This window comes from Rhinolophus hipposideros, assembly GCF_964194185.1.
Source record: "Rhinolophus hipposideros genome assembly, chromosome: 7".
Lineage (NCBI taxonomy): Eukaryota > Metazoa > Chordata > Mammalia > Chiroptera > Rhinolophidae > Rhinolophus > Rhinolophus hipposideros.
Genome location: NC_138053.1, coordinates 56,731,295 through 56,756,454, shown reverse-complemented (window position 1 = coordinate 56,756,454; position 25,160 = coordinate 56,731,295). Strand labels below are relative to the sequence as shown.

Sequence of the window (25,160 nt, the reverse complement as noted above, 5' to 3'; positions counted from 1 at the left end):
AAGTTTCAGGAAAAACTAAAATCACAAACTCGTGACTTCATGGTATCTCTCCTCACTTCTACCTCTCTGCACATCTGCTTTATTCTTCTTTCTCTCTCCTCACAAACCAGCTTCCATCAATTTTCTTGTCAAGGTAGAAGAAAACATGGCAATTGACAACTTCTGAGGCTTAACTGTCAGAGCTCAAACATCAGAGAGGCTCTCTCAATACAAAATCCCAAATCCTGAGGAACTCACTGGCTAATATGGGCCAGGTTTCCTCCTCTGGACCAATCAATGGTGGCCAGGAAGTAAGACCTGAGGAAAAGGTTATGATCATATATACCACATGGAACTATGGCCAAAATGGATGCTCCCATGATAGTCCGGGGGATTGCACTGGGCCTCGTGGTTCAAGACCTGGAAAAGTAGGGGCTGTGCAAATAGTGTGAGTTTGCCATTACATCCCAATTGAGTTAGCATAAGTGAACCACAAGATCCTACTGAAAACAATTCTAAGAAGGTTGAGCATTTTACAAAATATTTCATTTCTCTGAACTGGTATTATTATGACATCTGAAGTTTCCAAAATTTCTAAAATTTCATGTCAGACAGTGATGTGTACTGATAGATTTGCATTTGTATATTATTTGGGCTATGAAGTTTTGAGCTGATTCAACAAAGCAATGCACTAGTTCTGAAATGATACTGATTCTAAATATCATTTGTATTTGTGTGGATGGAAAATTACATAACAAATTCTAGCTCTTTTGATTCTCATTCGTATTTGATTAGCGAAAACTCTCCAAAGCCCTAAAACAAGTAGCAGGAGTTGAGATTTCAATTGCATTTGGGAAAATATGTATGTTGTTCCCTTAGAAATAAAGAATATGTTAGATGACACGTCATTGAAAAAATTGATTTCAACAGTGTATTCTTTTGAAGCTTTAAGGTAAAATGATAAAAAAAATCATTAAAAATCATTTTTAAGATAGAAAAGCTTTGCAAATTATTGGTGATGAAAATGATCATAAATAAAGATCTCTTATGAGCTTTCTTATGAAAATACTAGGAAATAATCAGCCCAATCTTTCCATTCTTTTTTTTTTTTTTTAATTTATTGGGGTGACAATAGTTAGTGAAATTACATAGCTTTCCTATCTTTTCATTCTGACTTCCCAAGGTGTGGCCCTTTTTGCAGCCTCTTTAACTCATGTGTTCATGACCTTTGGAATTTCCCTCAAAGAATTTACAATCCATTTAGGATTAAGCAAGTACATGGTTAATAATGTTTATAAAATAATCTATTCTTGAGTGTCCAGGAGACAATCTACATTAGTTGAAAGAGAAGTCAGGAGCTGGAAGTCCAAACAGGCTTGAGTGGCCTTGTAGGGCTGGCCCTTAAAGCTGTGAAGTAGTTTGTCTTGGGTGCTTTTGAATCCCTTTGTCAGGACAGACTGTGTTTTTTCCCTTGTGGCCTCTCTGTACTTACCTTTACCTGTCTTTTCTAACGGCTGGATTGTACCTATAATTTGTTCCAGTCTTACTCTCAATTCATTTTAACTAATCCCTGCTAAGGTGCTAATTGAAAATTGAGGTGTTATCTCAAACATGGCAGAAGTATGGGTTTGGGGATTTGGATTCTAGTACTAGCTCTGCTGTTATTACTCAGTATAATCTAGGGGTAATTTTTCATGTCCCTAGGCTTCAATTTTCTCATTTTTAAAATTTTTGGGAAGGAATTAGACAGATGTTAAACTATCTTCCACAAATTAAATCATTAGTTTATATAACATCAGCCTTCAGTGTTTGCATTTTTTTAAGGTATGGGAGGGACAGCATAATTTGAGCAAGGCTCAGCAACTTTTTTTTAGAAGCCAAGTAGTAAATAATTTAAGCTTTGTGTGTCATACAGTCCCTGTCACAATTACGAATTCTGTCATGGTAACGTGAAAATAGCCATAGACAACAAGACTTATTTACAAAAATAGGTGGTGGGCCAGAGTAGGCCTGCAGGCTATAGTTTGCAGACCCCTGGTTTAAAATATGCTGTGTGGAACCAAGTTTCTTGGGTTCAAAGCTCAACTCTACCAGCTACCTACCCTTTTTGTGTCAGTTTCCTTATCTGTAAGATGGAAAAATGGTACTATGCCTACCTATTAGGGTGCCTGTGGGGACTAAATGAATTCCTGTGTGTAAAGCACTTGGACCAATGCTTGATTCATAGTAAGTGCTGTTAATTACTATTATTATTTTTCCTCTTTTCAGCTTCCTTTTGTATTTCTGCATACTGTTTTTCTACTGATGAGCTTGGCCCAACAACCTCCCCTGCAGGGAAATATACTAGGACAAGAGCCTTCCAGGTGAAAAAACACCTACCCCTGTAAGGAAGCACTTCTATTTATGAATGTTTGGTTTGTGAACAGTCTTAGATATATTCAAAACTTCATAGTAGAGCAAAAGCACATCTACGTGGTCTGCCACAAACTAATGGCTTTAGCATTCATTTGTACGGCATTATTTGACTCAAAAGACACCTAGTCATGGAACCTTCTGCAAGGTAGGCTTTTGGTAAGCCAAGAAGTTTCTGAAGTCCTTTCCAAGAAATAATGAATAAGGAAAAGCTCAGCAAAGCCACCTCATGTTAGGAAGAATACTAAGATTTCAGTATTTAGTAATACTAGGTTTTTAGTATTACGCAGAGATTGGTGAGGGAAGGTTACCTGAGTGAGGGGAATATTGGGGCACAGTTTTAATGGGGTCCAACATGAACTGTGGAAAGGAGGTGGTGTTGGTAGACATAGGTGCCAACACTCATGGTCAGTTCAGTGGCTTGGGAACAGATATATATTTTTATTTCCTCTTCAAATTCAGTGACAAAAAAAAAAAGCAGTAATTGCCAACTCCTTTGCTGTGGATTTGTATGGTAGAGTATTTTATAGCATTTCAGGTTAAAAGAAGTTTTGCTTTAGATTGCATCATCAGCCTGCATAGTTCCTCCTTTTTTCATGTGGCACACTGCCTAACTTATGTACAAGATTATTAATCTTTTACAAGGGTATTGTTGACAGACCTGTAATCATGTATAAGAGTGATAAATCTTTTCTTCAATAAGTCAACGGTGCCTGTTATATTAGGCAAGCATTTACCAGGCACCAGCTAAACCAGAATGAGAGCAGTGAGGCCACAGGCTGGAGCAGTGAGGCCACAGGTTGGTACAGTGAGTCCTATGCCTGGGTTTAGGACACTTAGCTTCTTGTCATGATTCTGTCACTAATTAGCTGTGTGACATGGAGCATCAACTAACTTTGTAACATAGAGACAATCCTCTAATTTCTTTGGGACTGTTTCCTTATCTGAAAAATTAGAGAGTTAAACCAGATACCTAAGGCACTTGCCAACTCTGTAATTCAAGATTACCCAAGAAGAGAGATGAGGTGATCCCAGAGTTCTAAAATTCTGTGTTGAGAAGCCTACAACCTTTTGGGCCCTTTCACAGTTTCTCCTCGGTTTGTGGTGATGATAGATCAGTTAATAATTATAGTGGTTAGCCTAAAAGCTGCCCAGAAGTGGCACATCACAGATGAAAAATGGAGAGCACATTAACTTGAAAGCAGGAATCACTGAGCAATGGTTCTGACTGCAGCATGTGCTATGGTCAGAAAGCCCGAGTAGAGACTTGGTTCTGTTGCTTACCATCTCTGGGACCTAGGCCAGATCACATAGCCTTCCCGAATCTGTATCTTTATCTGTAAAATGGAAATCATGATACATTTTCTGTCTACAACCCAGGGCTGGTGCATTAAATAAAACAATGCATTAAAATCTTCCTTTAAACATTAAAATTAGATGCAAAAGCCATCATAAGCATGGCTCCCTTCTTAGCAAACATAAGATATGCTTTTCAAACATATTGGTGGTTAAAGAAATGAATAACCTACCAAACATCCTGAATTATCAGTAGTCATTCCTTCAAAACACATTTTATTCATAACTGAAGAAAGGAAATCCTTGTTAACATTGTGACACAGCCACCCAACAAGGATTTTGAGTGTTAAAAGATTCCAGCTAATTTGAGAAAAATTGGTACTGTCAGAATACAGCCTCACCTGACCTAAAGTGTTTTCTTTGCTCACACAACTTGGCAAGACCCAGAAAAGGCTGCATGATAAGAGCTAGATTGGGGAGGTTGATGGTAATGTGCTTCCTTTATTCTGCAAGGCTGGCTGAATACTTAGGGCTAGGTTCTGTCAGAAGCACTGACAGTGCTGGCTGTCCTCCAGTGGTAGGAACAAAGGCTGGGGTTTCTTTTGAAACATTCTTTCTGAGCAGTGAGATTGTCCAACACAGTTTTCTTGATAAAGGGCTCATTATCTATCAGTGTGACTTTGCCCTTAATTTTTATGCTGGCAGGGCCAACATGAGCATATTTAAGCAAATCCTTTTACCCAGTAAATCCTTTTACCAGTAAAAGCACCCTAACAATTTGTGCCAGGGCTCAAAGCTTGGGTGAGGATTATAATCAACTATAGTCTAAATTCCCAATTAGTTGAATCACCAACAAATATAGTTTATTAGCTTGCTTTTCATTGTATTTACAGTTCTTGTCACTTTTCAAATGCAAGCTCATCTTCAAATTTTAAATGGAAGACTATTTCAGAATTGCCTCTTTAGTTCAAATGACACATCCTCATGGACCTAAGGTCTATGGTTGCTTTTGTTGAAGTAAGGTGGCTTCAGAAATTTGGGGAAAGGTGACCCTCTGAGAAAGAAATCAATACAATAATTGACATATGATGAATCAGTCTAAGAGAGAGAATCTGTAAATGGTGATGCATTTCTTCTATTTCCCAAGTCTAAACAAGGTGATTAAGTTTTGGTCTCTAAAACAGGACAGGAATGTGATGTTAGCTCAGGACACTGAAAGCTAAGTGCACTGTAAGCTTCGTGAAAACTTTTAAATCAACATGAGGTAGCTTCATGGAGCTGGCAAAAGGAGTTGTCAAAGAGTCCATGTTTATCAGACAGTACCAGAGTGAGAGTTCCTGAGATGTGGGATATAAACATTCTGCTCACCAGAGAGATGTACTACATTGGGTGCCTGGGACACTTAGAAAGGTGTTCTAAAACTAGGATGAAATATCCCTCAAGTCTCTCCACCACCATTTACTCTGAAAGTTTTCAGGGTTCATCCATGTTGCAGCATGTTTCATAACTCCATTCATTTTCATGGCCGAATACTGGTCCACGTATGTATATACCATAGTTGATTCATCCATTGATGAACACTTTTGGTTAGTGTTAGTAATACTGCTATGAATGATGGCAGATAAGTATCTATTTAAGTTACTTCTCACTGTGATTTTAATTTGCATCTCCCTAATAACTAAAGATGTTGAGCTTTTCTATATGAGTTTATTTGCCATCCATATATCTTCTTTAGTAAAGTGTTCAAATCTTTTGTCCATTTTTTAAAACTGTGCTGTTTGCTTTTCTATTATTATGTTGTGAGAATTCCTAGTATATATTCTAAATTCAAGTCCTTTGTTAGATACATATTTTGCAAATATTTTCTTTTTATTTCCGTAACAGTTCTTATGACGAGCAAAACTTTTCAATGTTGTTGAAGTCCAATGTACTGATTTTTTTCCTTTTGTAGTTCATGCTTTTTATGTGCTAATATTTCAGAAATCTTTCCCCAACCTATGTTTACTTTGAAAGATTTTATCGTTTCAGCTCTTAAATGTACATCTATGACCCGTTTCCAGTCAATTTTTCAAATGGTGGGATGTGAGCATCCAAGTTCTTTTTTCCTTGCACGTGGCTTTCCAATTGCCCCATGCCTGGTAGTGTGGGTAAAACTGTTCCTGTGTCCCCAAATCTGGCTCTAACTTATTCAGACCCTCAAAGGTTCTATCTGAACAGCACTTGGCATTCTATTGCTTTAATAGACATATAAATATATATAATAGTGTGTTGCGTTTCCTTTAACCCTCCAGACCTTTCTCCCTTATAGAACACCCACTACATACCAGGAAGTCTATTCGCCACTGTAATTGTTCAAAAATAAAATGTGCCCCTTGCATTCAAGAAACTAACTAGGCACATACTTGTTTCTGTGTTTCACATTTTATGAACTCACATCATTGCATTATAATATATTATATTACTGCATTATAACTTTTCTTAAGTCCAGCTTCTTTATTGCAGGGGATTTTGAGAGCAGATACTAAGCAAAATTGAACTGAAGCTGTCACTAAGGTGGCTAATTTACTTCCATCTCATACTGGTTGATTTATTTAGCCTTCTTCCCAAACAAAGTATGAGGACTGGAGAGCTACCGGAGATAAGAATCCCCAGAACATAGACTATGATCAGAGAATTTTGAGGGTAGGTAATTATGCTCAGACGTGTGTTCCAGGATACAGTCAGGAAGGTGCCTCTCCTTCTAATATTTGAACATGTTTAGCAGCTTGTATAAGCTCAGAAACAACAAAATGAGAATTATAGTAATGTGGGCCATCTGAATTCTCACTCTGCTAAGAAGCATTCCAGACAATATTTTTTTTCACTTTTTATGAAATTTTTTTTATTGAGGAGTATTGGGAAATAGTGTGTTTTTCCAGGGCCCATCAGCTCCAAGTCATTGTCCTTCATTGGAGGACGCAGCTCAGCTCCAAGTCCAGTTGTCGTTTTCAATCTTAGTTGCAGGGGGCGCAGCCCACCATCCCATGCGGGAAATGAACCGGCAACCTTATTGTTGAGCGCTCGTGCTCTAACCAACTGAGCCATCCAGCCACCCCTTTCACGTTTCTTTTAATATGCGTTTAAGTTGGTTAGCTCACAAAAGTGGAAGATTTTAAGCTAAGTAATACAAAGATTGATTTTTTTTTTTACCCCCTCCCAAACATTTTAGCTATCAGGGAAGAGAGGGAAAATAAAAATATTGGGCAAGATTCTGTAATGTTTTGCCCCCAGGGTTGCTAGTAGCACTGGTATTTCACCCAATATCAACTCTCAGTCATTGAATAGCTGCAATGTTTGGTGCTGTAGAGAACAGAAAATTCAAAATACATGGGTCCTTAGATCAACAGTTTGACATTCCAACATGTCAGTTCTCTTCTCGGCTGTACTTTTTTTGAGGCTCACTAATTTTATGGTGTACAACATTGTAAAACCATAAACTGGTGGTCATCACACTTTAGCGTCCTAACCCAGGTTTCAAAAAATGCTGAGTTAATTGACAGCATTTAATAATTGGGAAATTGCCCATAAAAATTGGGATTTTCAGTTTCTCTTTGAAAATGGAAAGGTCTGGTAAATCTGGGTTCACATCTCTGTGGCAACAATCAGCTACACTCTAGTACCAACTGCTTCCTGTAAGAACAGCCATTTGGGCTCTAGTTTCTCCCTGGCTGACTTTCCTGATGGCACCCTTCCTACCTGGTTCCTCCAAGGCAATGGTTTTAAACCTGGCTTTGCATTTGAATCATGTGAGGAATCTTGAAAGCTACTGATGCCTGTGTTCCACCCCCAGAGATTTTGATATAATCCATCTGGGGTGCAGGTCAGGCAGTGGGATTTTTATAAGCTCCCAAGGCATTTCCAAATGTATAGCCATAATTGAGGACCCCTGTCTAAGACAGAGTATCTCAAAGTTTAACTTGCATATCAATTACCTGGGGATCTTGTTAAAATAAAGATAGTGATTTAGTAGGTCTGGGATAGATGGGGCCTGGGATTTTGCATATCCAGCAAGCTCCTAGATGGTCCAATGATGCAGCTCTGTGGACCTCTCTTTGAGAAGGCTCCAAGGCTTTTGTATTTATTTTGTCTTTTGAACCTTAAACTACATACTTAGGTTTCAACTCTAATAGAAGCATATTCTAGCACCACATTATTGAAGTGGCTGGAGTGATGGTGGCAAATGAGACTTTCTTACTGGTCCTCTTTGGAGAGGGCAGTTCTCAGCTTACTGTGGCTACTGAAAGCCTTTCAAGGTGCCAGAGGCCTTGACTCCCTTGAGTCTGACTTCTAAAACACCTTCACTGTTACCAACTGTACAGGACAATCTCCCTTTGGTACATTGTACATCCTGTGACATTTTGAGCTCCTTGGTGGTAGCATTACCTGCCAGCTAACAGTTTGGCTGTTACTGATTGAACTGTGTTCAATTGAACTGTGTGCTTATTGGAGCATTTTATTACTGTGGCTTTCCGTCAGCGTTCCCAGATGCCCTAGGCCTAGAGCAATGGTTCTCAAACCTTAGCATACATCAGACCACTGAGAAGGCTTATTTAAACAGGTTGGTAGGCTCCACCCCCAGCATTTCTGATTCAGCAAGAACAGAGAATTTGTATTTCCAACAAATTCCCAGGAGATAATGACCGTGACTGATCCAAAGACCTAGTGGTTCTCTTGGCCTCACAACATGGCTTCTTATCTATTCTTATGCATTTTGGGAATCCAGAGAAGATTTTATTAAAAGAAATAGGTTGTTTTTGTGTTTTTTAAAGTTTGAATACTGTTGTTTTATGATTTCATAGACATCAATGGAAAATTAAAATGCAAATAATAGTGATACGGGGGGCAGGTACCAATTTCACACAGATGAAACAAACACTGAAATTATTCAGCTTATGGGAAAAGAGCCCTGTTGTCCTTCCATACCACACTCCTTGGACTTAAGCTATGCGTTCCAATATGATGGAAAAAGTTTTTAATTATAACATATACTGAAAGTAAATTACTGAATTCTACCTAAAAAAGGAAGCTCCATGAAGGACTTGGTGCTACTTTTAGGTTTGAGGGCAAGAGAACTCCATTGTAGCAGTACCTAAGTCCTTTTCCAGGAACTCATCATGTACAAAAGGAGGAGACAGCTGGTAAGGTTTCTTCAGACCCAAGCCTAAAGGAAATACTGTAAACATCACAGCAGTTACATCTCAGCTTATTGGATTAGATCAAAGTAATTCTACCACAGGGTGAGACAGCTCATGTTACTTACAAAGCTCACACAAACAATATATGAGGCCCTTCATTTCACACAGTAGGTGGGAAGGATATAAGAAGGATGTTTGGTAAACTTCATATTTACTTTTAGATAGAGTGGATTCTTAAACAGGTAGGTAGCTATCTGCTTCTGCGGCTCCACTTCAAGAGACAGGTTGGAATAATAGCAACGCCAGTGCCTGAGTAACGTAAAGTAGAACATTTCCGTTATAATGTGAGTCACCTTTAAAAATGATTATATTTTCGAAGGACAGTCAATAAATTTCAGGATGTTCTTTCCTCTACTTTCAACGCCCACTGGAATAAACCACCAAATTCAAAAGTTTGACAGAAGTCTAAGGGCTTAGTTTTTAAACAAGTAATATTCTTGCAAGGAAATTGGGAAAGAGCTGTAAGAAGGATTTTAGGGCAAGCAGGCTTGCACCCTATGCAGATCTCAAAACTGCCGAAAGAGGAATCTGGGGAAGAGGTTTCTAAGAAGCAAACGCTTACATATTTTAATGGAAAAGAGCAGAACGCAAGATACTGGCATTCCATCTTACCCATCAGTGGAAGGTTTGAACCAAAATCAGGTTTTTCTTGGGCAACTTAAGTAATGATTCTTAGTTGAAGAATCTGCGTTTGAAAACTAACACATTTCTTGGACAATATAATTCACGTGAGCTTCCTTCACCGACCCCGAGAACGAACGACCCAGGGGCCGCGGTCTGCCTGCGCGACCTCCGTTGGCTCCGTCATCTCCGGATTGGAAGGGCTCAGCCCGCGTGCGCCCTCCTCGCGGACCGCCTGGGTCCCGGCGGCGGCGGTGCCAAGCTCTTGGATTTCGTGGCAAGGCTGCGGGCGCCCGTCCCTCGGTTCACCCTGTCACCCCTCCTTCATCCCCAGGCGTCACGCGGGGTGGCGTGGTTTTTCCGCCCACTCCCGAGGCTGTGCTGGCGAGGACGGGAATTGCAGGGCCTCTCCGCTTTGGCGAGCCCTGGAATCCGAGTCCTCCCCGCCCCAGTCACTCTGCCGCGGGCGCGGGGGGCTCGAAAGAGGCTGGGGTCGGTTTCAAGAGGCTCAGATTAGAGACGCAGCCTCAGAGTCTGAACTTGTCCTCGACCTCCCCCAGCCCTGCGTTCCCCGGTCCCGGAGACGCCCAGCAGCGGGCGCGGCCGCGGGCGGAACGGGCAGCGGTCTGGCCGCCCCGCCGAGCGCGGAGCCAGAGCGCTCCACAGCGGAGGCGGCGGCGCGCGGCCGGACCGCCCAGGGCTTCCCCGCGGCGGCAGCGGAAGGCGAGCGGGGTGACAGGAAGGGTCTGCAGCGCCGGAGCGCCGCCCCCCTGGCCGCCGGCGGGGAGGCCGGCCGTGCGAGTGGCAGCGGCGGAGGGCGCGGCGCCAGCGCGGAGGGGCGGAGACGCGGGCGCTGGTTGGCGTGAGCTCAGGGGCGGGGCGCGCGGGGCCGAGCCGAAGACCGGGCCGGCTCCGGGCGCTGGAGCTGCGGGCGCCAGGAGAGGAGTCGCGAGCAGCTGGAGCGGAGTTGGAGGAAGCGGTGGCCGCGGCGAGAGGCTGGCGGGCGAGCGGGGTGGAGACAGCGAGCCGGGGTCGGGAACGGTCGGAGGTGCGCCGGAGCCGAGCGTGCAGGAGGCCGGCGCTGCAGTCCGGACCGGGAGAAGAAGGAAGCCGGCGGACCGGGGAGGTAGGCGGCGCAGCGGGACCGGGTGCGCGAGCTCGGGAGGGGGAGGCAGTGCGTGCGCGTGCGGCTCGCACCGCTCTCTTCCTGTCACCGACAGCCGAGCCGGGCCGGGGAAGGCGGCTGGGCGCCGGTGCTCCCGGCCGCCAGCACCTCCCGCCCGCGGGGCAGCCGGGGCCCCGCTCGCGGCTAGCGCCCTGCGGGCTCCCGGCCACCGCTTGGCTCCCGTTTGCCCGGTCCTCTTCCGAGCTGGTTCTGCACGCCGCCGGGCGCCTGCGTCCCCGGAGTTGCAGGCGATCTTGGGCTTCCCCAGACCCCTGCCGTCACCGCACACTTCTGAGGGTCCCCACTGTCGCCTTGGTGCAGTGTCCCGGGGCCCTACACCAGAGGAGAGTGGACTTACTGACCGTTGCTTGTGCGTTAGCGGAAAGATGCTTTCCTCCGCGCCCTCCAGCTGCAACCAGGGTCGCCGCTTCGGCCCGAGCCTGGGCGGGCGGTGGTCCCCGGAGCTCACCCCCAACCCCCGCCCTCCGAAGTTTGCCTCCCTCCTCTTCCGGGGTGGGGGAAGTGCGCCTCGGGGCGGCTGGTCGCCGAGGCTGTAACTCTGCGTTTAGTGCCGGCCAGGCCTGGGCAGGTTGTTGAAGGCATGTTTCATGGGGTCTGGGAACAGCCCGGAAATCCAGCTGTTTGTAACGCAAGGCTACACTGGAGGCACTTGCCCAGCAATATGGAGCCGGCTAGGGAGAGGAAGAGAGCGTGCAAGCCCGAGCTAAAATATCGTGGGGGAATTGTCTGGAAACCATAGGTCTAACACTCACTTCCGAAAGGCAGAAACTGCCCCGAAGATCACAAGACAAAAGGAACAGAAAAGCTCGGGCCAACCACTTAAGTCCAGAAATGTACTTTGGTAACCAGAATTCGAGCATGAAATGTAAGGATTGTGAGCGCAATGGCTGTTCACATGTTGAATGCAGAACGTGTGTGAGCTGAATTGAGGGTCATTCTTATGCTTCTCTGGGCGCTGTTCGTATCGGAAAGATCTCACTTCCACCGTTGAGTCCTGGTGGAGCTGCAGTGCCTTTGGTGTCGGAGTATGAGTTTACTCTTATTTGGGGGTTTTATGACTTTAGAAGCGATAGGTTTTTTGTTTTTTTGTGTTACTGTTCTTTTCCTCATTGCCGGTCAGTGCGAGTAGTTCCGGGTTTTGAATTCAGCATGAGGTTGTCATTTCAGTGTGTTGAGGTCTCAAGTTTTAGTTGTTAGGCGGGACATTCACAACGCTTAGGGACCCAGGCTTTATGTGGAATTGTATTTTAATGTTTCATTAGTTTGTGTTGCGTTATGGCAACTTTGAAGACGCTAGAAAAGGTTGGAGTGGTGGACAGGTTCATTTCTGAGGCAGGCTATCAGAGTAATGGATTTTCAAGGTGTAAATTATTGGGAATTTGGTGACTTCTGCAACAGAAGGCTGCAAGCATCTTTTATTGTTGAAAAAGAAACTAGAAAGTATCCCCCAGCTGTAATTTTTTGACAGATGACACTGTTCTTGAAACATAAACAGTTTAAAAGCAGTAGATCACAGTTTTCTTAGGAACAAAAGTTACTTCGACTTTGGAAAGCAAATGTTTTGGTCTTTACAAAGAAAATACTCTTAAGAGTGATTTTTGGGGGGGGGGCCTCCCCTCAAAACTTTGCGCAGGTGTGTTTGGTTCAGCATCAAGGTTTAAACTGGAAAGGCCAATAAAAGAGGCTGTCTGCTTTGCAGAAGTGTTGGGTGGGTTATGTCACTGCTGACCTCTAGCTTTTAATGTCAGTGGCAGGTAGGTGTTTGAGAGTCCTACCTTTTCCATAGAAATGTATAGATTTTTATGTTTGGAAGAATGTTTGATGTGTCTGATACTGGCTTTCAAAGTGTCGTGTGTATTTGCTTTTTAACTTTCATCTTGATTCGAGACCTGTTCTTGTCAGTTGCATAACAGAACTCTGCAATGTATTCACTGTTATCTGCTGTTTTATCTGCTTTTGTAAAATGAGGATATCACTGTGTCTTTTCACGTCTGTGATGCTGATAGCCAATGTGAAAAAGCATTTCACTTCCCATTGATTAATTATATTATCTTTCTTTAGCTATTTCTTGAAATTTAAATTTATTAAGATCAGGAAATCTCCACAGCATAGATTAATTTTGGGAAACGTGATACAGTAAGTTACAGGTAATACATATTTTCGTTATTGACAGTAGTGATGGTAGTACCCATCTATTTGCTGGGAATATCAACGGCTGGTTTTAGAAGAGTTTTATATCTTGAATGTAAATTTACTTTACTTACTCAAATTTGGTGTTGTTAAAAATGTTGGTCATACCTTTAATTAAATTTTTCCATGAATGCCTTGTAATTTTTAGGTTAGTATGTCAGTTGAAATTTTCTTTTTTTCTTAGGTAGTTTAGGGGAGTATTCTTGAAAAGTGTCTGCTCTGAAAGATTGTCCACATGCTCATTAAAACAGGAATAATTCTAGTTCAACCTTTATTGTGTTTGCATTTTGTAATTCTCAAAATGTGTTTTATTGAATAAAGAGATGGTAAATGAACAGATTTAAAAATATCATTTTATGGTCAGGTAGGATATAGAAAGCTGAGATGATGTTTGCATTTGGGATTTTGCTTTTAATGCTCTCACAGCTGAGGTGGCATACACAATACAGAAGAAAATGGGAAGTGTTTTCTTCAGTATATTGTACATATGAGACAGGCTCCCCACAGATCTCCCTCTTTTGGAGGGCACAGGGATTTCCCAGTCAAGGCAAGGGAATGGGGCATCTCAGTGAAACCCTCAGAAGGCAGGAAAGTTATTATCGATGGAAGGAAGTGATTATTAATTTAGTTTTTACCTTAAAAGGCGTTATATAAATTATATAATTATATAATTTATATAACGCCTTTTATTATATAACGCCTTTTAACCAAAAACTTGTAATTAATTTTTAAAATATTCGTATTATTTATTGCTTTTTTCGTTGTCTCCTGCCCCTACATTTCCTAATAAGATTACTTGCCATGATTTTACCAACACTTATATTGGATTTACTCACCTAGAAGAGTGGCAATTAAGAGCCAATTAATATCCATTATGCCAAATGAGCTGAAAAAGTAGACTATGTAGTTACTCATAAACTTGTCTGTTTGGCTTATGTTAGCTTTTTGTTATTTTGGGTTTTTTTGGAAAGGAAGGAATGAGTGTAGTATGTAGATTTTACTTAAACAAAAAATCCTACTATAAAAACATGTTTGGAGATTTTTATCCTCCCAGAATTGTTTTCCTTAAAGTAAATCAAATACCCACAGGAACCTGTAGTCAAAATAGTTTCCAGGTAAATGATCACCCCGAAGATTATTTAAATCATAGGAGTGTCAAGAGACTCCACTAGTGGGCAGAGTGAGTTACTAAAACAAGGTGCCTGGGCCCTTGTGCCATGCCCTTTGCCCCTTGCCTTCCTCACTGGACCCCCAGTGGTGCAGACTCAGAGCTCAGCCCCAGGAGCCCTGGGGTTTAACTTGAGGATGCAGCTGCCTTCAGTCCCAGGAGGCTTGCATTTCCCCTTTGAGGGCAACTAGGGAGCAGCGACCAAACCCTGTTGGCCAGGAGTTGCCTCCTAATTCCACCTCCTGCCTGACATCACACTCTCACATACCCCTGACCCCTCCTGGGTCTCCTTTGTCCTGACCTCTGTAGAGCTACCCTCTACCCACCTCAAGTAGGTGAGAACTAGATGGTCAAAGTCTGCATTTACTCTGAAAAGGAGTTAAGGAGACAGCAGAGATTTTTATTTTGGCTAGTTTCAGGATTCATGTAGAACAGTTTGCAACATTTAGAGGCAATGCAAAAGAAAATTCCTGGAAAATGTTCCTATTTTAAATATGAATTGTATAAATGATCGTAAGTGCATTCAATACTAATAATAGTAGTAGTAACAATAGTACTAGTAATACTGCAGTTACTAGTTATGTAACTTCAGGCAAATTATTTAACTTCTCTGCTTGTTTTCTCATCTGTGAAATGGGGATAATAATTATACCTAGGGTGGTTGTAAGGATTAAATGAGTTGATATATGTAAAACTCTGAGAACAGTGCCTGGCCCATAGTAAGTTGCTGTTAATTATATTCAGCTTTAATTATCAAGCATGGAGCTCAGTGCTTTATCTATGCAATTTCATTTAATCCTCATAATAACCTTATGAGCTGTAGATTTGCTTTTTGTATCTGTCTCAAAGATGCTAAAAGTGTGCCACACAGAGGTGTAAGTAACTTGCCCAAGGTTAAAAATCTAGGCATTGATGAGAAGAGCTGCTGGAGTCGGAAGCTCAGCGCTTCTACTAACCTTAAGCATTTTACAAAATAGCATTTTTTTTTTAACAAGGGGAGGGATTTTAGATTATCTACTTCTGTACTCTCATCCCAGAGCCACCTCCTCAGGGCCTCCTTTTGGTGATGATGCAGAGACCCAGAATGGTCAGCTCAATGGCGTTTTCTGGGTGATAGAATAGGAAGCCTGAGTGAGAGTATCCCGCCATCCTTTCTCATTGTCTCCCGGTGGTGACCTCTGAGCCTAACAGCTGCTGCCAGCTGGACCTGGGTCTCTCCCTCCTCTGCTCCTCCTGCAGTGCTCAGGTGCCATCCCATCACTTCGCTTTTTGGAGAGCACTGCTTCCTTATTGTTTCACCTGGACTTATCCTGTCCCTCCACCCCACCCCCCATGCCGGGGTGATGGCCTAGACACCCTGCTTCCCCACAGTACAGACTCAGCCCCGAGCATGGCAGCCAGCTGGCAGCACATTCTGGTTGGTTTGAAAATTATATATATACATATATACATATATATATATAGTCACGGAAGGTGGAGTATAGCATAAGGAAGGGAGTCTGTGGTATTGTAACAGTTATATAACATGTCAGAGGGGAGTAGCTTGAGGGAGTTGGGGTTATCACTTCGTAAGGGGTGTAAATATCTAACTATGATGTTGCTTTGTACACCTGAAACTAATAAAGAAAAAGAAAAAATATATGGATAAAAAAGTTAAAAAAAGAAAATGAATGGAAATATTTGATGACTAACTTCGGGATTAATCTGATCCCATCATTTTTATTTTGTTTTAATCGAGATAAAATTCACGTACCACACAATTTATCCTGAGCCCATCGTTTTAAGTTGAAATTCATTGTTTACTAGGACATTTTAGCTTTTGTTCAATTTGGTTTTCATTATTTCCAGGACACCGTATTTGAAAAGTGAAAAGATTTTTTAAATAATGATTTTTGTTTTTTAAAGACTGAATTTAGGTGGGGACTCAGCGCGAGCACACTGAGGATAGAGAGATGGAATGTAGAGAGATGTAGGCTGGGGGTCCAGGAACCCCTCCATAGCCTTCACAGCTGGATTGAAAACCCATTTTGTGCTGGGACCCTGTGCCAAACTGCTAATTTTTATCATAGGATAGAATCATACGATCAGGATATATTCTTGATTTATTTAAAGTGATTTAAAAATATCCTTTATTCCTGCTTGCCACCAAGTTTGCTAAATCCTTCTTTGTAAAAGGGGAATGAATATGCCAACAAAGTCAGAAGACTTTTCATAGAATTTTGTTTGGTTCTTTGCCAAGATGCCTGCAGGTTAGAGGGTTAAATTGAAATTTTACTTTCAAGCAGTTGTACATTAAGAAGTTATGGTTGCTTCTTGTCAGGCATCAGAAACACCTATTTTGAGGAACAGAATGAGAATTGCACAGTATCTTAGCAGAAAGAGGAAATACACTTCTGATTAATGGTATTGCAGGCAGTCTTTAAAAGGATTGAAAGACTAGAGCAAAATCATTCCCTTTAAGGAAATTTGAACTGTTGCTTATGATGATGTATAACAGTAAGTTAATTTGTTATTTGTTCATAGGATTCCTTTATACTTTTTGTTACAGTAACTTTATATATACACTAGCTTGGAGTCTAGGTATCATAAAACCATCGAAGTTATTTGAAACCATTAAATTACGGGTGGCAGATATTACCCACATATAAAAACCGTTACTTTGTGAATAATTTTATGTTAGCCCTGGGTGGAAATAACTCAATGGACAGGTGTATTTAGCCAAAGAGATTGGGGATGAAACCTTGTGAATCTGGGCAACTTACAGCCTGGCGATCTGGATAGTTTGGGATCCATTGATTTCAGGAGGGTTACACAGACACTGCCAATACCTCAGGCTGGTGAATCTTCTGCATTCCTGCTGAGAATTTGAGGATGAGAGAAAAGAGAACTTGTCCGTCCTCTAGATGTGACTGTGGATTGATACTTCACATATCCCTCTAAGGAGGAGCTGAGTTTTTAGAAATTGTGTAGTGAGGAGCCTGGGATAACCACAGGGGGCATAGATGCCGAGAGGGATACAGGTGGCAGAAGCTTACGCTCATAGAGCAGAAATGGGCAGGATTCCAGAAGCCATCGGCCTTCCAGAAGTGATGTGTCCAGTATTCTTTTATTCACGAGTTTATGGACTTCTTTGGCCAGGATGCATTTTAATGAAGTCTCTTTGGAAGAAAATGTCCAAAATGCTGGGTCTTGGACTGGGATGGAACTGCTGCCAGGTTATAATGGCTTCTTTTTGCGTAGGTGTGTTTGTGAAAGAGCCAGAGACACTATCAGTAAGGCTGCTGTTGCAGAGAGTGAAAAGCAGACGTTCAAGGTTAATCTAAGAGGTCAGAGTCTGTGGGCCAGGATTCTGCACTGCAGCCCCCGTGGACATATCTGGGCTGTCCTTGGGCATCGAAGCAATTTGAGTTTGGGCCATAGGTTCTGGCGGTGTCAAAAGGGGCGACTCTGGAATCAGACTGCCTGGTTCTGAATCTTGGTTCCACCTTTGGATTACTGAGTGTTACCACGGCCAAGATACTAACCTCTCTGCGCCTCAGTTTCCTCCTATGTAAAGTGAGAATTACGGATAATACCTGCCTCGTGACTGTCTTCAGTTTTGAATGTGTTAATATATATTTAGCTCCCAGCGAATGTTAGATGGTGATGATTGAACGCAGCTCCCCATATTAGATAAGGAGGAGGAGGCAGAGGATTGGTTAGTACACATGCAGCTTCCAGTAAGTCTCAGGTGATGCTTTGATGGGCATGACAGCCATGACAGCCATGAAAATGGGCCTGGCAACCAGGAGAAAGTGTGCAGTAGGGTAGAGGTGCCTGCCTCTTCTCCTTCGCCAGGGACGCTGTGTGCCTCGCCATAGGACATGATCCAGTTGCCTCCCAAATAACCAGTCAGCTCTCCCTCTTGTCTTAACTCTCCAGCCACTTAATTGGCACTGAAGCATGGCCGACCTTGAATTGTTTTGATGGATCTTCCTGGCCTTGATTGTGGAGTGGCAGAAGACAGGAATCGTGTGTTCTACTTCCAATCCTAGAGTTATAAAAGATCTGGGGTTCTTTTTATCAGATGGGGTCCCAGAGTTCTGCACAGGATTCTTACACAGAAAGTAAGATTCTTCTTACAAATGGTGAAGGAGTGGGGAATTTGTAGAAACATACAGGTCACAGGCACATACGGCCGAGATTGCTACTCTAGAATCTACCCTTCAGAAAGCCATCAGTTTCCTCAGGTTTACTTTTCTCCGTGCACAAATTTAGCCTTAGGCCAACACAGCAGTTTTCAGGTTTGTAATACCTTACCCAGACCTGGAGCCTTGTCTTACTACAATGTCCACTGATGAGGAACACACATAGCTACATAGGTATGCGATGAGCAGGGCCTTGGTGGTTGCCGAGGGTTCTGTAAGATGGGGAGGGAGAGAGAGAAAGAGAGAGAGATCATTGTACACCCCATTCTGTTTAGAATCTCACCAAACTGGCCTACTGGGTTGCTGAAATAGAGGAAGCTCTAGGCAGCAGCTGAAGGAAAGACCAACCAGCTTACTGGTTGAGGATTTTTTTTTTCCCCAGAAAAGACATACATTGCCAGGAAAAGCTAACAAAAATTTCAAGGCAGATTTGGAGGAATTAAATTATTCTTAGGCATATTGCCTGGTTTCCAGGCATTTAGGGATATGTAAATTTTCATGTTCTTTAGAGTTCTGTGTCTCATTTGTACAGAGTACATTAGTACTGAAAATGAGATTTGCCAGTTCTACATTTTTGTGTGAATTTATGCAGTGAGTATTTAATTGGATTCTGGATCTAGCAAAAGGCGAGGCTGTCTTCAAACATAATATAGTTTATTTTTCTCATACACGCCGATGGTTACTTTAATTTTTTTCTCTGACAACTGAAAATGCAAAGCAGAATACTACCCCAAACTAATATCCTTGCTACACAAAAATTTCCAGTGTTTGTTTTTGCTTCTTTTAATATGTAACTCTCCTAAGAGTGTTATTGTATTACAGCTAAGAGGCTTTCACCATGTAAAGTTGAATACTTTGCACTTCTGAATGCCAACATAACAATTAATCTGTGATTAGATTTTGCTTCTTAACATGCCTGTATTGAAGAGTGCCTATATTATACTTATAAAGTGTTCCACGCTGTAAAACTTTTACAAGCTCTCTTTGATATAGTACACTGAAATTGTGTGGCTATTGTTTTTATTGCTTTATTGTTCAGCCAGTTTAACTGAAACCTTTAGGCTGCTTTTACTCTTTATAATAAAGATAACCGTTGTGGAAGGGAGTGCAAAGTGTGCACACTGTTCTATCAGCCTACGTGCTAACTTACTGACTCTCTAACTTAGAGGATCAAAAAAAACAACTTTCATTTCCCATTTCTCCCTCCACTAAGCTACCATCATCAAGTAATCTACAGCAACCGTCTCTACTTCCTCTTCAGCGCCTTAACTCCTTAAAGTCTAGTTACTATCCTCAATATGACTAGACCGGAGTCTGCTTCCTCAAGTCAGTAATGATTCTGTGATGGACAAAGCCCCAAATGTCGTAGGCTTGCTTCAGTTTTCCGTCTGGAGGCCTCTGCAGGATTTAGTTTTCGGAATGACCTTTTCCTGCCTGAATCCTCTTATCCTTTGTTTTCAGGACACTGCATTGTCTCCAAATCTTGACTTTCCTGTTCTCGGTTGCATTCATTGAGCCTCAATGTTTGATCCTTGGGTCATTTTTTTTTTTTTAACTGTAATCTTTTTCCTTATGAGTTCCTCCATTCCCTTGAGTTCAACCTTGCCTTATTTGCAGCTCATGACCAAACCTCTAATGTGTTTGTTCCCCCTTCTGAATCACAGACCAGGTTTTCAACCACCCACCAGCATATTTGCATTTGAATGACCAGCCTCACCTCAAGTCCAGCAGGCCTCCTGGCTTCCCTTTTGCCTCCTATTGGTTGCTAAATTCTTGTTAACACAGCATCTGGCACCCTTTTCTCCTCATTCTCTATCTCAACCCGTATTCAAGCATTGCCACATCCCACACATGCTGCCTGTGCAGTGTTGCCTGCTTCAGTCCTGCTTTTTCCATAGCTTCTGCTACCACCTTGATTTATGCCCTCATGGTCGCTTGCACAGACCACTGCAATACACCTTTGACAGTTTTCTTCACCCCTTCTATTCCTACACCAGTCCTTCTACGCACCATGATTACATTGATACTCTTCAAGTGCAGCTCTGATCCTGTCACTCCCCTTTCTCCAAGCTTTCTCAGTTGTTCCCCGTTGTAGTCTGCGTGACTCACAAATTCAACACATGCGTGCGTGATGTTATACAACCCCTACCCATCATTCTAACCTGGAGCCAATGCTCCCTCTTTTGTTCCACACGCATTGGGTTCCCTGTGCTTGTTCTTCCCGGAATATACTTGCTTCGTCACATCTGTACCTAAGGTCATGCCATACATTCCTTTCTGTTTTCAGATTCCTGCAGTCAGATGTTGTCTCTCCCTCATTTGAACTTCATTGTGTTTGGTCTCTGCTGTCCTCTGGCACTTTGCTAGTGTTACTGTGTACCAGCCTTGTGTACCAGTCTTGTCTCTGAGACATTGCCACTTGCCAGCACCCCTCCCATGCCCACCTAGTGTTCTTAGAAGCCAGGGACTGCCTCACTAAGCTGTGTTGTGTATATCATGTCCAGCAATAGTACGCTGGCCTGTGTACATCTGCCAAATTAAGTACTTATTGAATGAAAGTAGAAATTCAGTTCACACAGATGGCAAAGTGTGATGATCATTCATAAGTCTTGCTTTTCCTTTGCTAGGTGAAGCTCGTGTGTGGAGTGCAACAGTAAAATCAGATGACAGATGGACAGTGTGACAAGAGTGTCCGAAAGGATTGGGCCTCGCTGTGAGAGTCAGCGTGGAGTCAGAGTGTTGACAAGTTGCTGAAAAGGAAGCCAGTGGGAAGACTGTGGTCTGCAGAGGAAGTCGAGCCCTCTTCAGTCACACCATTGATGGAGGACAGATGGACAGCCAATGGCCAATCACCTCTCCTCTTAAACCTTTGGAGAGTTGTTCTTTGTCCTTTGCTGGACACATATTAGGAATCTTAATACACTCTCTGAGTTCACTTTCCAGAGAGACGTAAAATTAGAGTGCAGTGTGTTACCAGACTCTTCTGTTGCATGGTCACAGATTTGCCAACATGAGCGCCGAGGGGTACCAGTACAGAGCACTCTATGATTATAAAAAGGAGCGAGAAGAAGATATTGACTTGCACTTGGGAGACATATTGACTGTGAATAAAGGGTCCTTAGTAGCTCTTGGATTCAGTGATGGACAGGAAGCCAAGCCTGAAGAAATTGGCTGGTTAAATGGCTATAATGAAACCACAGGGGAGAGAGGGGACTTTCCAGGAACTTACGTAGAATATATTGGAAGGAAAAAAATCTCACCTCCCACCCCAAAGCCCCGGCCACCTCGACCCCTTCCTGTTGCACCAGGTTCTTCGAAAACTGAAGCAGAAAGTGACCAACAAGGTTAGTATTGATAAGTGATTGCTTCATGACTCCCTCCCCTCGCCCTGCCTTTTTTTTTTTTTTTTTTAAGGAAAAGTTTTAGGTTTGGATTACGCTGAAATACTCTGGGCAAGTTGTTTCGGCAACTTTACCTGAATTTATATATGGTGCATAAACGCTGGGTCATTACACAGCTAGAAATTTGTGTTTGTGGGTGGAGGTTGTTATAAAATAGAGAGATGGTATCTGAGAACCTGTTTAGTGTCTTTAAACACTAGTGTTATAGTTGTCATTGAATTAAATACTTATTGCATTCTGATTCTTGTAATTGGTGTTACATATCTAAATAATCATTTTGGGAAAGTAGAGGGTAAGTCTCATATAAGTATATTTAACACTAATATGGTTTGTATGGAAAAATGTAGAGAGTAATAAAATGGCCACAGAGCTCAGTGGAGAAGAAACCATTGTTTGTGTAACCCGGTGTCTGCCTCTTGGTTTCCTCTCCAGGAACACTGTGGCTGCAGCTGAAACCCAGTCCCTTCGTTAGTACAGATGTAGAGGGAGTTCTCTTCCTTCATGGGCAATTCATTTGTAGTATTTATGCCTATAGTGTGCTTGGCCTTCATGAGAAAAAACAAAATCAACTGAATACTTTTCTTAAATTGAAACCACCTTGATGCAAAAACCACTCATTGTTTATTGGAGATGGTCCACACTTGAGTTTTGTGCACAGCTGTTTATTTAAGGTATTTTTTTTCTGTTCAGTTTCACACGGAGGCCAGCCTTTTACTCAGCTTTGCTGTTATCAGCTTTGTCAATTCATTTCCTCACTAGTAAATTTCAAGCATTTTTTTCCTTTGTGTAATCTTTTTTTTTTTATTTTCCCCCCTGAGAGATTGAGAAAGGTATGGAAAGACATATTTAAAATGGGTGGAGTAAACGGCAATGGTTATGTGTTGAGGAGAACTGACTGGCATTACAATATATTTTTGGAAGAGAATCTGATACTATTATGCCTTGTTTAATGTTGGCTTATTCTAGGAAAAATGAATAAGGGTAATGAGAACAAAGAAGCGGAATGTAAGGATAAATAGTTGTCTTTTCGTGTACAGTAGTAATAAGATTGGGAATATTTTGTAAAAGTCAAAGAATTTACTAAGAATGCCTGAAGGGAACTGCTTTTTCCTTTCTCACCCGACTCAAAAGAGATACTTATTTCATACACTTTATAATAATGTCCAAATAATGTTTTACTGTACAGTTCAAAAGCAAATTTTAATTTTTTTTTGGCAGGTGAATCAAAATCTTGACCCTCACATATATGTTATTTTGTTAACCATTGTGTTTCTTGCATAGTTTCACTTGGCAGATGGAAGTTATATACATAATTTAAATTTTCTGCGAAACTACATATTTTTAATTTGACTCTTTGCTTTTAGGATAGAAACATGTCCTTAGAAGTAGGCTAATTCAAAAGGAAAAATGATTTAATTTATCCCAGAATACAAAAGATTGCAGAATCATGAAAATGTTTGAGTTTTATTAGAGAAGATTATTTAAAAGGTGGAAAGGGGTATCTTCTCAAGATTAGTGACAAAAAGATTTTGTAAAACTAATTTCTAAACAAAATTGCATTGGATAGCTACTGACAGGTATAACTTTATTTGGATATAGCATACAAAAAAAGCAAGTCTTTCCTTAAAAGAAAAATGATTTTCTCTTTTTAGGTCCTAAACTCTTTTATAATCTTTCATGTAATGTAACAATTTAACAGCTTTTCTATTTTATTTTTTTAATCATAGAAAGGTAGAGTAAAATGAAAAATTTTAGCAGAATTTAAGAAAGAGACCCGTGATAATATGCATTAAAGTATTAGGAAGAATGGTTGTGAATATAAATGAGAAGTTAGGAATAATTGAAAGGTTGAAAAGGCAGTGTTGGGGAGCCTAGTACTAAATGTTAGATTTTCTAGACATGTTAATCTTGTATTCTTATTTAAATACCTTTCCTATGAAATGAGAATGCAATAGCTCCTTCTAGTTACATGTCAAATTGATATGGAAAGTAGTTGTGAGGACAGATTTATGTGCTGGAACCTATGGGACTCCGATTTCTTTTGCCTAACTGTTTATTGGAAAAGCTTTTGCAGTGGCAAAGTGTGTGAAGGAGAGAAAGGATCGTTCTTTTTTTACTGTTATTGAATTCTTTAGCCCTTTTTCCCCTTTTATTCCCCCCACGTGACTTACCCTGTTTTTTTGTTTGTTGGTTCTTTGCTTTTTAGAGGGTCCAAATTCTTTAATTCTCCTTAATCATTTCAGGTTAAAAAAAAATCCATGAATGTCTAAAGGTTTGAAATAAGCCATCAAGGTAGTTATGAACAGGGAGGTCAACCAAAATGGTAACAGAGGAGGCTCCTGTTTTTCATGTTTGACTGCGTTTATTTTATTCAGAAGGTTACCCCTGATGTCTAAGGCCTATAGGCCTGTAAGGTCTCCTGTTGAGGTAGTGCCCTGTGGACAGTTGGTATAACCCTATAATGGGCAGGGGAAAATGGAATGCTCGGACCTGCCTTCCTGCTAATCATGCGCACCTCATCCCCTGCTCTGGCTACCTTCTCTCTCTTTGTTTTGTTTTCAAACAAAGTTGTCATTAGACTCTGGCCAAAAGTAGATTCTGTTTGAGGCATTCCTCCTTATATAATAGAACCCACTTTTCTGCTTTCCTTGTATGTTCCTGGAAATAAAGCTGTGACCTTTAACGTTTGGGGGAAAAGAGAGCCAAAAAACTCATTTGAAAATCTGATTGATAGCTCCTCTCAGGAAGATGTACCTTCCACCAATGCATTTTATGTACAGTCTTCTTACAAAGCCCTAGACTATAGTTTGGATTAAATTTGGGTATTGGGTAATCTTGTATTTATTGGAATTTAAGTAATTCAGTAAACATGAACTATGCCCCTATTTTGTGCTAGGAAGCAGGGATGAAAGACGAAATCAAGACTCAAGAGAGGCGGCTTGCTCTCTCCTGCGCCCTTCCACCTCAGCGCTGTGCTTTGTCCCCTCTAATTGGACAGCTCTTCCCCAGATATCTCTTTGTACAACCTACTCTCCTCTCTTTGCTGAAATCTTTCTTTTTCATGGAGGCTGGTTCTGCTTGCCTTACTTCATGTGGCAACCTGCCCCTCTGCTTTTGCAAAGCATTTATTATCTAAACTATTACAGAATTTACTTAACCACGTTGATTGTGTATTGTCTGTTCCCTCTGGTAGATTGTAAACTCCATGAGGGTCGGGATCTCAGTTGTCCCTCCATTATCCCAAGTATCTAGAACAGAGCACTAGGTTCTCTGCAAGTGGATACATGCTTGTGATTGCAGCTCATCTAGCTATTTCATGTGCCACGTGACTTGAAATTAGCCACATGAGTCGTATGCCATGTACAGGCACATGAGCCTATAACAGCCCATCCTGTTTTTGAAATCACAGTTTGTTTTCCGTATCCTTCACATCTGAGGAATCTTACAGCTGTGGCCTTCACCATTGCCTGCGATGTCTCCAGAACT

At 41.7% G+C, this 25,160-nt stretch overlaps 2 protein-coding genes across 2 annotated transcripts in view; both read left to right on the top strand.

Annotated features, from left to right (window-relative positions):
- Window positions 1-2,746: 2,746 nt before the first annotated feature.
- On the top strand, window positions 2,747-21,039 carry LOC308499754 (uncharacterized protein; the record flags this gene model as incomplete). The annotated part of the gene is made up of 3 exons (XM_081053576.1): window positions 2,747-2,798; window positions 9,655-10,668; window positions 20,901-21,039. 3 exons carry the CDS (start codon window positions 2,747-2,749, stop codon window positions 20,954-20,956), a joined length of 1,122 nt encoding a protein of 373 aa, XP_080909702.1. The 3' UTR covers window positions 20,957-21,039.
- PIK3R1 (phosphoinositide-3-kinase regulatory subunit 1) overlaps window positions 20,901-25,160 on the top strand; it is a 75,546-nt gene continuing 71,286 nt past the window's right edge. The window contains exon 1 of the mRNA XM_081053966.1: window positions 20,901-21,617. Coding sequence (XP_080910092.1) covers window positions 21,284-21,617 — 334 coding nt within the window. The 5' untranslated portion in view covers window positions 20,901-21,283. The remainder of the gene's footprint in view (window positions 21,618-25,160) is intronic.